The 14,023-nt window shown below is 39.2% G+C and overlaps 1 protein-coding gene across 1 annotated transcript; it reads right to left on the bottom strand.

The window, feature by feature from the left end:
- Positions 1-12,476: 12,476 nt before the first annotated feature.
- On the bottom strand, positions 12,477-13,526 carry LOC130078551 (trace amine-associated receptor 13c-like). Its single transcript, XM_056244099.1, has one exon. It carries the CDS (start codon positions 13,470-13,472, stop codon positions 12,477-12,479), a length of 996 nt encoding a protein of 331 aa, XP_056100074.1. The 5' UTR covers positions 13,473-13,526.
- Between the last annotated feature and the right edge of the window lie 497 nt (positions 13,527-14,023).

Genomic DNA, 14,023 nt, shown 5'->3' with positions numbered 1-14,023 from the left:
TGTCAGTTTCCGAAGCAATTCAGTCTATTCATCTTTAATGCTGCACAGTTTTCATACACAATATGATACATGTTCAAAGGCCCGTTCACACCAGGAACGATAACTATATTAGTGTCCACACCACTGCATGATTATATTCTATTTTTTATAAGCCTGCGTTGCACTTATGTCATCTGCCTCTTTAAAGCCACCATTAAATCAAAATTGACCAATTGACCTAGTGCACATTTTTTAAAAATCATGTGCTCTCCTAACCATTAAAGGGTAACTAAACCCTAAACCAACTTTTTTTTAGTTAATAATCTGTAAGAATGCGGCTTTATTAGTGCTTATCATTGATTCAAGTAACTTTTTTGACATTTGGGTATAAAGTGTTTTAATTCTACAATATATGGTGTAAAAACGGCTGAGTGCTGCCCTCTTCAGATTGAACGGTGGCTACTGCAGTTGAATTTTCCTATTGGATGCTTGCGGTGCTTCATGACATAAGCGGTGAGAGCTGACGTAAGCAGGTTCCAGCCAAGGGGGTAATCCATCGACCGGAAGTTGAAGCCGGCCGGGTGCCGCCATGTTGTAGCAGAACTTCACATTAGCATTAGCATTTCCTTTGACTCCCATTCATTTTGGCGTCACTTTGACAGCGAATAACTTTACATCTGAGGCGTTTAAAGACTCCATTTGTCCATTATTTATTTCTAAAGAAACACGACAATGTATAAAGGGCTCCATTACCTTCTATGTTACATTATGGCCCCGTAGAAACAGATTTTGTAAAAATAGGCTAACGATTGCGTCATAACCTCTCTGTCGCGCTGTACAGAAATTACCGTACAGACAGGAGGAGAAGCTCGCAGGCAATCGGGCGGACGTCCCGTCAAGGGAGAAGCCCATAGATAATGAGTCCATAAAAGCAACGGAATACTTACTCCTGCTCACTCTTTGCTCAAGTTCCCCGTCTCTGCAAGATTAACGTTGGCAATTTTCACGCACAGCTACTAGAAGATTAACGTCTGTCAGACAGGTTGCTCACGTCATCAAGCTTAGTTTGAGTCGGTTTGAGTCTGCGCGTCAGGAACGGAAGTGCTCAAAAATCGCTAAAAATGGGCTTCAACTGTCTCAACTGAGTTCCAATGAGATGGCTCTGTCCACTTCTTATACTGTCTATGGTTCCAGCTCACCCCGCCCTTGGTATGAGCTACCACACCCTTGGTATAAAAGTATAAAAACTAGTATAAAAACCACCTTGTTTCGTCAAAACCACTGTGAGTCAAGAGTTGGAATTATGAGTATTGAAAACGATCAGGATAGAGTATTTTAGCATCTATTTAGCATAGCATTTATATAGTTATTTAGATTATTTTGTGTAGCCTAGTTAGTTAGTTAGTAGCATAGTACATTTAGGATAGCTTCAAATTAGCGTAGATTTTTCTGTATTTAGTACAGTGGTCAGGATGGTAACGGATTGGTAGTCTAAAGTTAATCCTCTGGGGTCGACAAACGCGCCGGCGCATTTTTCTAGATTTTTTCACATAGCGGCAAAATATCAATATGAATATATGCCTACAGAGAGCGCTCGCTATTGACATCAACTCGACAAAACTCATCAGATGCCGATCGCGATGCAGGAGTTAAGACCGCAGTTTGAGCCAGCGGCTCGAATTGATATGGCCCTGTGTCCACAGACAATTCACCCTCCTCCACTTCAGGTGAAGGTGGGGGAGAAAAGTCCTCGACTTCAAATGACCGCTCTGTTGCAAAGCTACTTGCGTCACTCCAGTCACTCTCTATTTTAGAGTCTGACAGCAGCTGTCACTGCGGGTCTCAGGTGCACGCCCCCCCGCTCAGTCCCGCCCTCGGTTCGTCCCCTCTATCTCCGCTGGGGTCTGCCCATTTTTTCAGCATTTTTCAAATATTGCCAGTGGGTGGAGTCAGGCTCTGACCAGGGGTTTAGTTACCCTTTAATCAAAATACCCCCCTCCCACACACACGCGCGCACACACACACACACTTTTCTGTTCTCTGACGCGTTTACTGGCGTGAGGGCGGGACAACATGTTACTCACATGAGATAAAAGCAATAGCAAACCACAACTATCCAATCAATTCCCAATGAACAAAATCAAGTCCCACCCTACGTTTTTCACTCAGATATGTCACAATAGAGATGAAAAGACTTCTGTTTCATGCTGACTTTAAATTCTCGAGCGCTTTAAGGCAGGATGGATTTTGAATGGCTGTCAATGTTTTTATCAATGATTCATTTTAAATGTCAATTTGTTATTATATTATAACTTTTCAATTTAGAACAATTTCTAAAAAATATATCTTTATTGTTAAAGTTAAGGCTCTGGTATACTTCAAGCAAATCGAAGAACGAACAAGTGTGACGTCATTTCAAACAAAATCAGGCCAAAACAAAGTTTGTTTGAAGTTTGTTTCAGCTTTCCAAAGAGGCTGGTAAACACCTTTAAACTCCATTGGTTTGTGGGGATTATGTAATATGTGTGCTCTGAGGCTCTTCCTTGATGTGGAAACCTCTCCAGTTCATTTCTTCTGTTCAGTTCATCAAGGTCAGATGTCAGTAAAAACACAAACACTGGAGAGTCGCTTTAAGTGAAATAGACCACCATTTTTTAATGTTTAACTCTTTCCCTGCCAGCGTTTAAAAAAAAGGCTGCCAGCCATCTCCAGCGTTTTTGATAATTTTCACCAAAATTTCATGGCCCCTAGAATGTTTGTTTGTTTGAATATCTGAACATACAATATATCAAACTGACCCTCTGCTTTTAAACAAAAAAAAAACTGTTTTATTCTCATGCATTCTTTTTTATCAACACTTGAATGTGGGTAAGTTTCATAAAAAAGCAACATTTTGAGCAAAAAGCATAGAAAATCACGTTTTTGTCAAAAACTACATCTGGATTGGATTCAGAACGATGATCAAAACATAGATTGAGTAAGTCCATCAACACCCCCAACGCTTCACAGTCCCATAGCTTGTCCTGGGTCGACATTTCATTCAGTAACATTTGGCAGTTTTGATTTAAATGCTGTTTAAAGGTGCAGTATTAAAGAATGACTTGTGGTTGAAATAGGTACCGCAGTCGAATTCAGTCGAGCCTTTATCGTCCTTGATGTGAACAGGCCTTAAGACAAATTCTTGTTGTAAAGTATTTGTACTGTCGTGACACTTTGGATGAGTGGTAAACAAAAAAAGAATTGCACTGCAATTGTACATTCTCTTTTAAATTAAACTAATGAGCATCTGTCTCTGCTGGTTTTGCTTAGAATGGTGCTGGTCTTAGCAGCAGACATGATGAGTTTTGCAAGGATCTTAACGTGTCCTTGCTGTGTCCTTGCACCCTGATAATAACTTTATTTTTGAGAATTTTCAATGTGGTACATCAGCAAGTGAAATTTATAAACTCTCTGATGAATGCTAAATGTGTAAATGAAGGTTCAGTGAGGAGGAAATCTGAGAGTAAAGCTGCTCTGATGTTAGGACTCATTGTGACAGTTTATCTGCTTTCCTGATTTCCCACTATACGAAGTTCCAAACATGTTTCCACGAAAGCCGTTTTGCGTCATCCGGCGGACTTCCAGTTAACACGGAGAATGAGTAAACATTGTTCACTTATGAAATTAAGTTCCAAATGTAGGAGAGGGAGTAAAATCGGTAACACTTTACAATAACAGGGCATGAATAATCATGTACTAATACCTTAATTTAATAGTTACTTCAACGTGAACTCATGATTAGTGAAGATATGAACTAATCATGAACCAATGAAGAGTGATCCTTAACTACGACAAGGAGTCATAAGGATTCAAGCATAAATAACAGCAGCCTTAACTACATGTTAGTACATGTTTGATAGTTAATGCAATTAACTTTTAGGGGTAAACTAAATCAACCAGGCTCTATAATAATAAATGAGAAGTAATCTAAGTTTGAATTAAACATATGATTTAATACTGCCATAATTTAAACTGTAATATCATAATCTGCCATCTGCAGCTTTGTGAAAAATAATTGGAATGGCACATGATTATGTAACCATTAATTATATAGATCCGTCTAACCAAACGTGGACTAATAACTACCACTAATACATTTAATTTGATCTAAACCGTTTTCTGATTTTTATAGTTCATTTAGGCCTATGTTTAGTAAAAGCGGCATTTCTTCCCGGAACTTAAGTATGTATAGAGGTTGTTTCTGATGAGACACTCATTAGTGGCGCACTCGGTGCTCGCTTGGCACGTTAATTGTGTTCCTATGGTAATGCTGGCATTTTAATCTCATAAATGTTGACTGCTTTTGTAAACAGAATTAATAATAAAGACATGTTTGCATGTATGCTGTATTGGAAGTTTTCAGGAGGTTCTGTATTTTTTGGTCGTTTAAATGTAAATGCATCGATTAGCATTATCTTATAGCTTATGCCCTATTTTACATGTAAGCGTGCAGACTGACTGAACAGAGGGAAACTAAATACAGATACAAATGATCACTAAGGAGGTGAGGACAGGTGACAGATGATGATGACGATAAACAGGTGGGTAATGAGGGAGTGAGTTCAGGTGTGGAGACGAGGAGGATTCTGGGAAGTGTAGTGAAGATGAAGACAGGATTGGGCAGACGATGACTGTGACACAGTCGGAGTGTCTGGTAGCTGTAAGGTAGGTGAAAAGCATTTGTTAATGGTGAATATTGACCTAATATGCCTTCCCGTCTGGCTTTTATATAAAAAACACCTTACATATTGTGTAAGGTCCCTGGCAGGCGTATATTCGTGACAGGTCGAGTGGCAGGCGCATATAACGGTGATGGGTCGACTGACAGTTTGAGCAGCAGCTCCCCCTGCCACGCAAAGATTTTGCCCCTACTGAAATGTAGATTCTGAAGGAGCCTAATAGTCATTCAGTACAGGACAGTCAATCACCACTACGAGCGTACATAAGCAGCAGTTATTGCGGCATCCTAGCGACAATTCTTCTGGCATTCTTTTCTCATTCTTCTTCTACATAGTACAGTTGGGGATCGAGCTCCTTCGAGGACAGCAAGCCAAGTTCTTTTAACATTAGCTGTTTAGACTGGATGAGCAGGCGAACTCATGAAATAGTGTATCTAACAGACACCACAGTAATCTCATCGACCACATCAGATTTTCTAACATGGAACTTGTATTTAAATTCATGTCTGAATCAATTTATCTTTGCTGTATTTTACCCCTGGTTTAAAATATCAGTTAAACACATTACCTCTTAAAATATTTCACCAAAGCACCCTTTCCCGACTCATTTTTTTGTATAGTTCGGTTGGTAAATCACAAACACACTGTATCTTATGTCATAGACTGAGAGAATTTTTATTTCCTCTGTTGTAATAATGAGAGAAATGACAGACCTGATGTTAAATTTCACTACTACATTGGTAGTATGACGGAGATGCCATTTGAGAGAAACATAAACAGAGAAGCATAGCTGAAATAAATTGAATATTGAAATTGTGTTTCCATACTGTTTTTACAGTTTTTCTCCATTCGTTTGGCTCATTTCTTGAAATAGAAATTACATTCTCAATACAACATGGACAAACCTCCAAACCACTTGGGAATTGTTCACAAGAGAATTGAATTTCTCATTTATTTCATCAAATTGCAAATGTCTAAGTACATGTCTCAATGTCTCAGTACCTCTTTGCAAATGATTAAGTACAGGCCTACATTTAGCACAATTTCCAAGTGAATAGATCTTGTTGATCTAAACTGCTTGTCGATTCTCAGTCTAATAGTTGTTCGCTCCAAAACGTGCCAGCGTCATCTCATTGTATAAGTCATCAGATGCACAATAGTCTGTTCAATTGTCAAAATTAGTCAAGAACATATACCATATATGAATCCATTGGAACATTTGATACATTTATTACAGCAATTGACAGTCAGGTGAAACTAGAACTTGACTAACGAAGGAGGAGTTTCACACATCTCAGATGACCAATCAAACAGTATGTTTAGTCACCTGACAGGTGCTGTCCATGACTGTGAATGCTGCCAAACATGTATGTAAAGAGGTTGACAATGCAGGACCAGCACAATTTCTGAACATGAAGGCACCTGACGAAGTAAATGAACAAGGGCAACTGCCTGCTCGAGGAAGAGGAAGAGGAGGAAGAAGAAGAGGAGGAGGAGGAGAAGGAGGAGGAGGAGGAAGGGTGCTTGGTGGTGGAACAGGGAGAAGAGGCCGAGGAGCACAAAGACCCGGATGAAATTCGGGCCACAATTATGTCATCAACCATGGCCTCACAATGGCGGAGGCAGGTCGCAAAGTGCAGCCTAATGTGCCTCGCTCTACAGTCTCCTCCATCATCCAAACCTTTCGCAGAGAAAACAGGTATGTAGTCAGTCATCCTGGCAAGGGCCGAAGCAGAGATGGGGACTCGAGTTTGAGACTCGGACTCGAGTGCGACTTAAGTCGCACACACAGTGACTTCAGACTCGACTTGAGACTCGTCCTCGAAAGACTTCAGACTCGACTCGGACTCGAGCTGCGGGACTCGTGAACAATGTTTATTTTTAGGAAACGTCTGATGAGCTCGCTGTTATCCCCCTCCCTCCGTTACCTATAACCTGCCTACGTAACCACGTACTACGTGGCCTATTGCTGGCAGCGCGCGCGCAATCACACATGAGAGGATAACAAACAAAAATGTCGACTGCACTGGCCTCTGCTGTGCCATTCATTGTTAGCTTTGGGTTCAAAAACTTCAAACAAGACGCGCTCAAAAGAAGCGCTCAATGCAAAATATGCAGTATCACGATAAAAGATTCTGGCTCAACCACATCTAATTTTATCAGGCATCTGAAAACGCACCCTGATAGGTGAGTAAACATGTTTAGCTCAGCATTGACCATCTACCGTTAGCTTGCTTATTGCTTTAGCTACCTAACATTACGGGAGGTTAACTCCGATTGTCTTCCTTATGAAATATGAATGAGCGTTTGTTTAATTGCCAAACTTGTGGTGGTCGATTAACGTTAATCATTTACGTGCCGCTGGCTGCCCGTTGTTTACAAACAGGTTACAGGATTATTGTTGATCATGTAACGTTAACGTTGCAGTTTCATTTAGTTATAACGTTGCACTGGTTTGAGAGTCTGGAATGTGTTGACTTACAGTATATAAGCTATGATTAGTTGCATAGGCAGTGCAGCCAGAAGAAGCCAGAAATGTTTTGTGGCCCATACCTAGTTTGTTAAGAGAAGAGAAGGTTAACCAGTTTGATCTCACCCTTTGGATTTTTTTATTTCTAAACATTTTGTTCTTAACAAGTTACATGCCATAAGTTGGTCAGTCACTTCACATTTACACTAAAGATTTTGAGCATTTGAATGTTTTGGAAGTGCACTGTAGTGTTAAATTTCATTTGGTTGCAATAGTGTTTTGTATTTAGCTACACTGATGTTTTGCACTAAATAGGAGTGTGTCAATTTTAGTGTTGTGAGTAATAACATTTTCTATATTTGGTCTTATGGCCTGTCTGTTCAAGCTACAAGGCAAAATAAAGAAATTAACTAAAAGTAAAGCATTATTGGATTTTGGACATTTTTGTCATGTTGCAATAGCCTGTTTACACTGATTATATACCAAAATCAAAGCTGATACTGTATGCTAATAGATAAAGGAGTCATAATAACAAATGGTAACACTTTATTTTGATAGTCTACTTTATACATTCTCCTAACTATAAGTAACTTTGCAGCTGCATGTCAACTAACTCTCATTAGAGTATTAGTAGGCTTATATCTACTAATTATATATTATAACATATTATTTTGTTGGTTCCCCAACAGATATTCTACTGACTATAAGTAACTTGGCAACTACAAGTCAACTTGTTCTCCAAACCCGAACCTATATCATAACCTGACAGTCTACTACAGTCTACTAATACTCTAATGAGAGTTAGTTGATATGTAGTTGAAAATGTACATGGTTAGTAGAATGTCTAAAGTGACTATCGAAATAAAGTGTAACCTAACATATTACATGCTTTGAATTCCTAATATAAAGCTATGCAGTGTTCTAAGCAACCTGGATGGGTCGCTGTACGTGATGCAACACTTATAACCACAAGAGACTTGAGACTTGACTTGGACTCTAGCTCAGAGACTTGAGACTTGACTTGGACTCTAGCTCAGAGACTTGAGACTTGACTTGGACTCTAGCTCAGAGACTTGAGACTTGACTTGGACTCTAGCTCAGAGACTTGAGACTTGACTTGGACTCTAGCTCAGAGACTTGTGAGCATCTCTGGGCCGAAGACGTGGCCGTAATATTATTGGCCACCGGGCCACGGTGGATGTCCCAGGCCAGCAAGGGGGCAATATAACTATGTGTTCTGCCATATCTGAGAATGGTGTGGCCACTCACATCCCCAGTCTTGGCGCATACAATACACAGAAGCTCCTCATGTTCTTTGAACGCCTTCATTTTTATCCCTGAAAATGAGAGCGGTCTCGTAGGGCCTCACCTACCACAATCTGTCATTATGTGGGACAATGTGAATTTCATCCGTGGCCCGCTCATCAGGGCCTGGTTCACTACTCATCCAAGGATAGTCATGGTGTTCCTACCACCTTACTCTCCTTTCCTCAATTCTATTGAGGAGTATTTCTCCGCTTGGAGATGGAGAGTGTATGAGCATCGGGCTCAAGATCAGAGGTCCCTGCTCCATGCAATGGAGAGTACGTATGTGTGAGGATATAAAAGGAGATCAGTGTAGGGGATGGTTGCGACATGCACACCGTTTCTTCCCTCGTTGCATCGCAAGGGAGAATATACGCTGTGATGTGAACGAGAATCTGTGGCCAGACAGACAGCAGCGTGTGGATGGCCAGGAGGGTGAGGACGGTGGCCAGGAGAGGGAGGGTGAGGACAGCGACCAGTGAAGAACTATTAGTTGTGAAACTCCAGCTTTATTTACAGCACTGTAGGCTGCAATACTTTTTATTGTTTTTTGTTTGTGTGTTTATATTACAGTATATTATGCTGTATATACATTTTCTTTTTACTCTGATGTGTGGAAGTTACTTTATGTGCGTGAATGATAATAGTTACAATCAGGGCCGGCCCGAGGCATAAGCGAACTAAGCGGCTGCTTGGGGCCCCCTGGCCACCAGGGGGCCCCCCAATCGAGTTTTAAAAAAATAAATATTTTTTTAGACGACTTAAACAAGTGACAAATGAACGAATGAATGAATGAATATGACTGAATGAATAATTTAAGACAAGAACATTCTGATTTCATGATCAATATACACTCACCTAAAGGATTATTAGGAACACCTGTTCAATTTCTCATTAATGCAATTATCTAATCAACCAATCACATGGCAGTTGCTTCAATGCATTTAGGAGTGTGGTCCTGGTCAAGACAATCTCCTGAACTCCAAACTGAATGTCAGAATGGGAAAGAAAGGTGATTTAAGCAATTTTGAGCGTGGCATGGTTGTTGGTGCTAGACGGGCCGGTCTGAGTATTTCACAATCTGCTGAGTTACTGGGATTTTCACGCACAACCATTTCTAGGGTTTACAAAGAATGGTGTGAAAAGGGAAAAACATCCAGTATGCGGCAGTCCTGTGGGCGAAAATGCCTTGTTAATGCTAGAGGTCAGAGGAGAATGGGCCGACTGATTCAAGCTGATAGAAGAGCAACTTTGACTGAAATAACCACTCGCTACAACCGAGGTATGCAGCAAAGCATTTGTGAAGCCACAACACGCACAACCTTGAGGCGGATGGGCTACTACAACAGCAGAAGACCCCACCGGGATCTACTCATCCACTCATCTCCACTGCAAATAGGAAAAAGAGGCTACAATTTGCAAGAGCTCACCAAACTTGGACAGTTGAAGACTGGAAAAATGTTGCCTGGTCTGATGAGTCTCGATTTCTGTTGAGACATTCAGATGGTAGAGTCAGAATTTGGCGTAAACAGAATGAGAATATGGATCCATCATGCCTTGTTACCACTGTGCAGGCTGATGGTGGTGGTGTAATGGTGTGGGGGATGTTTTCTTGGCACACTTTAGGCCCTTTAGTGCCAATTGGGTGGTGGAACGGGAGCTTCGTGCCCTGGATGTGCATCCCATAAATCTCCATCAACTGCAAGATGCTATCCCATCAATATGGCACAACATTTCTAAAGAATGCTTTCAGCACCTTGTTGAATCAATGCCACGTAGAATTGAGGCAGTTCTGAAGGCGAAAGCGGGTCAAACACAGTATTAGTATGGTGTTCCTAATAATCCTTTAGGTGAGTGTAGCTGCCTAGTGCCTACAACTGCTGCTGTGTCTGCCAGCGTTTAGGTCATGCGCATAATCGACACCTTGCGTGTGCATAGACAATTCGTGCGCAACTGCGCATAGTCATGGTATCGGTTTTAAGTTGGAGAAAATAGCCGCAGGGGAACTTAACCTTCTAGGTGTACGGGTAGCAGTTTGAATAAATAATAAACATAGCAGTTTGAACTCTTCTCCACTTTAGTATACCACACATCAGATCACTAACTCTAAAAACCCGCGACACTCCAGTACCAAGTGCGCACAACCCATTCTTATCTACGGCAAGCCCCGAGGGGAAAAATACATTGCATACACACAAACAACGAGCGCCAGTACATCATTACCGGTTTTATAGTCACCGACTTTGTTGGATTCTGTCATGTACAATCCAACAAAGTCTGTTACAATAATAATAATAAAAAAGATTTTGAGGACAGCTACACTGTATTGAGACAGTTGAGAAATAATAATATTTTTTACAGTTTTCAACAATAATTGTTATTGTTGAACCCTTGCTCTTATTATGTTTCTGATTTCTCAGTTTTGTCGATCATTATTTTAGCAAATAATTGATTTGATATGTTTTGAGACAGTTTGTTTTCAGAAGTTTCAAAGAGTTAGTAAAAGAGTCAAGTGAAAGTTAAAACTTTTTTTATTTAAGTAGGCATCTATTTTTTATTAAGTATTTATTTTGTATTAATACATAACCTCACTGTATTCATTTATAATGTATCATTTTTGCGTGACATTTGTGTCAATAATCGTCAAGCACAGGTGACTTCGCGTAGTGGGAGGGGGCCCCCAAATCAAATTCTGCTTAGGGCCCCCAAAAGGCTCGGACCAGCTCTGGTTACAATTTCCTTGGCAGTATGAGTGTAATGTGTGATGTCAAACCTTGGAAGCTACTCCTAAAATCATTTTTCTTTTTTTCAGTTTTATACACAATTGTATTCTGTTAGCTAGATAAAAAACAGTACAGTAACCATTGTCAATGAAGGACTGGGCTAAGACTGAAAGGTGGACATGAGGGATATTTCAATGGTCCTCTGCCATAGTGACATGTTGAGAACGTCGGGTCTGTTTCAAAAAATGAGCCAAAGGAATTGAGAAGGATCTTTTCCATTTTCGTGGTACTGACTCTTTATATGGGAAAGGAATTTAGTTTTGAAGCATGAGTGAACAGTTTTATAGATATGAGCTTTTGCAAGTGAACTATAGTGTTGAGCTGAACTGTACGACTGTTTTGCCAAATGATCTTAGAGTTTTGAGAATGTAATTTCTGTTTCAAGAAATGAGCCAAACCAATGGAGAAAAACTAATAGATCATTAGTTCACCTAATGAAATTTGTCATTATGTCTCATATTATTCTATAGTTTTATCTTTCTTCAATAGTTTTATCTTTAGATTTTTCTATGAATGCTTACTATAGAAATACGCACCGTATTCAACATATTAACATTACAAAATTTGGTAACACTTTATTTTACAGTGTCCTTGTTATATATTTGAATTTTTTATTTACCATGGTAATAACAGTAAATTATGCATAATTACGTGCAACTAACCCTAAACCAAACCCTAACCTTAAAGTAAATACATGTTGTTAATTAATATTAATCAGTACTTAAATATATAATTACACTGTAACAATGACACCTTAAAATATAGTGTAACCCAAAATGTTGTTGCATGTAATGCATATGATATGCCATATGAAAACCTGTGTGTGTGTGTGTGTGTGTGTGTGTGTGTGTATGTCCCAGTTGTTGAATCTTTTTATGTTCATACCAATATTTATACATTAAGAATTTTTTTGGAAATAAAAGCAGTTCAAAGTTAGAGGACATCACTTTTTATCTCCCTTTACCATTCTCCCTTTACAATTTATTCCAGTAGCCTACATTGAGGATTTATGCTGCTTGCTCAGTTTATTTAATGAACTACAATTTATGAACACTTAATTTCAATGTGTGTAGAAAGAAGTTTAATTAATTGTTCAAATTGAACATCAAATGCAGCAAACATACTCTCTGAAATAAGCTACATACATTAAGATATTACAAATATAAATCCTACAAAGAGTCATACCCTTTATGAGGGACAGCCTTACCAGTTTAATTACAATCAATGCTCTGTAAAAATATCGACCAGAGAGGATGCTGACTGAAATATTTTCAGAGTTAAGATGTGTTTAACAGTCTTTTTAAACCAGGGATAAAATAAAGCATAGATCAGAGGATTCAGACCTGAGTTTGTATACACAACCCATGTCAAAACATTTATGGTTGTGGAAGAGATTACTGATATAGAACAGATATAATATGGAATAAAGCACAGCAGATAAACTGTCACAATGATTCCTAATGTCAGAGCAGCTTTACTCTCAGATTTCCTCCTCACTGAACCTTCCTTTACACATTTACCACCCTTCATCAGAGAGTTTATAACTTTCACTTGCTGACGTACTACATAAAAAATCCTCAAATATAAAGTTATGATCAGGATACAAGGAAAAATAAAAGACATGAACAGATCAGTAACTCCCCAGGCAAAACCCACCATAACAGAACACTCTCCATAACACATGTCTGTTCTGTGTGCAGTGTCTAAATATCCATTAATTACAATTGTAGCATTATAAGTTGAGAAACAAACCCAGCTCAGACAGATGCTTATTAAAGTTTTAGTTGTGGTTATTTTCTGTGGGTACTGTAAAGGGTGACACACAGCCATATAACGATCAACAGCAATTAAAACTAAATTACTGAGAGATGATGAGAAAACCAATCCAAGGATTATCATAAACAGTCCACAGAAAGTGTTTCCAAAGTACCAACACGTCTCAATAAGTCTGGTGGCATCTATGGGCATAATAAGTCCCATAAGCAGGTCGGCCACAGCCAGAGAGAGAATGATCAGGTTGGTTGGAGTGTGAAGCTTCTTGAAGTGAGAGATGGAGATGATCACCAGCAGGTTCAGAAACACAGTCCATGCTGACAGCAATGATACAAACACATACATGATATTGTATTCATGATTGGAGCGGTTTCCCTTGATACATGATGAGTTGATGGCAGGAAAGCAGTATTGAGTCTCATGATCCTCTGTCTCATAGGCCATGAGTGAGTCTCCTCCTATTAGGAGTTTGTTCTGCTCTCCTTATTGTCCTTTCATTTATACAGTCTGACTCAGACTGGCCCACCCATCTACTGCCCACTGATGATGTAACATACAAACATTTTTTATTTTTTATTTTTTTTATTAGCTTTGAAATGCGATTAATATGTTAAATCCAGATTAGGATTCTCTTACACTGTTCAAAAGTTAATGCATTTTGTTAATGCAACAAAAGTCTTGTTATTGTTTAGTATTTCCACATTAAAACCTCTTAACCGTCTCCAGAGCGTCGGCGCACTGAAGCGTTTTTTTTTTTATTTAGTTCAAATATACTATCAGATTTAATGTTATACCTTGACAAACTATACATCATTAAAAAGATATAAGACTCAAGATTCAGTATTTGACCACTATTGTATTCTGAGAAACTTATAGTGACAGTTATGTCTTAATTTGTGTCAGGAGTTATGAAATTAAAAAATGAGTCGTTACCTTTAATATGAATTATGAGCGTCAGCCGGTCTCATTCAAAAAAAACTCCCGTGCGATCGTCA

Source organism: Rhinichthys klamathensis, unplaced genomic scaffold (genome assembly GCF_029890125.1).
Source record: "Rhinichthys klamathensis goyatoka isolate OS25496 unplaced genomic scaffold, OSU_Roscu_1.1 h1tg000027l_1, whole genome shotgun sequence".
NCBI classification, from domain to species: domain Eukaryota; kingdom Metazoa; phylum Chordata; class Actinopteri; order Cypriniformes; family Leuciscidae; genus Rhinichthys; species Rhinichthys klamathensis.
This window is presented reverse-complemented; position numbering and strand designations above follow the sequence as displayed.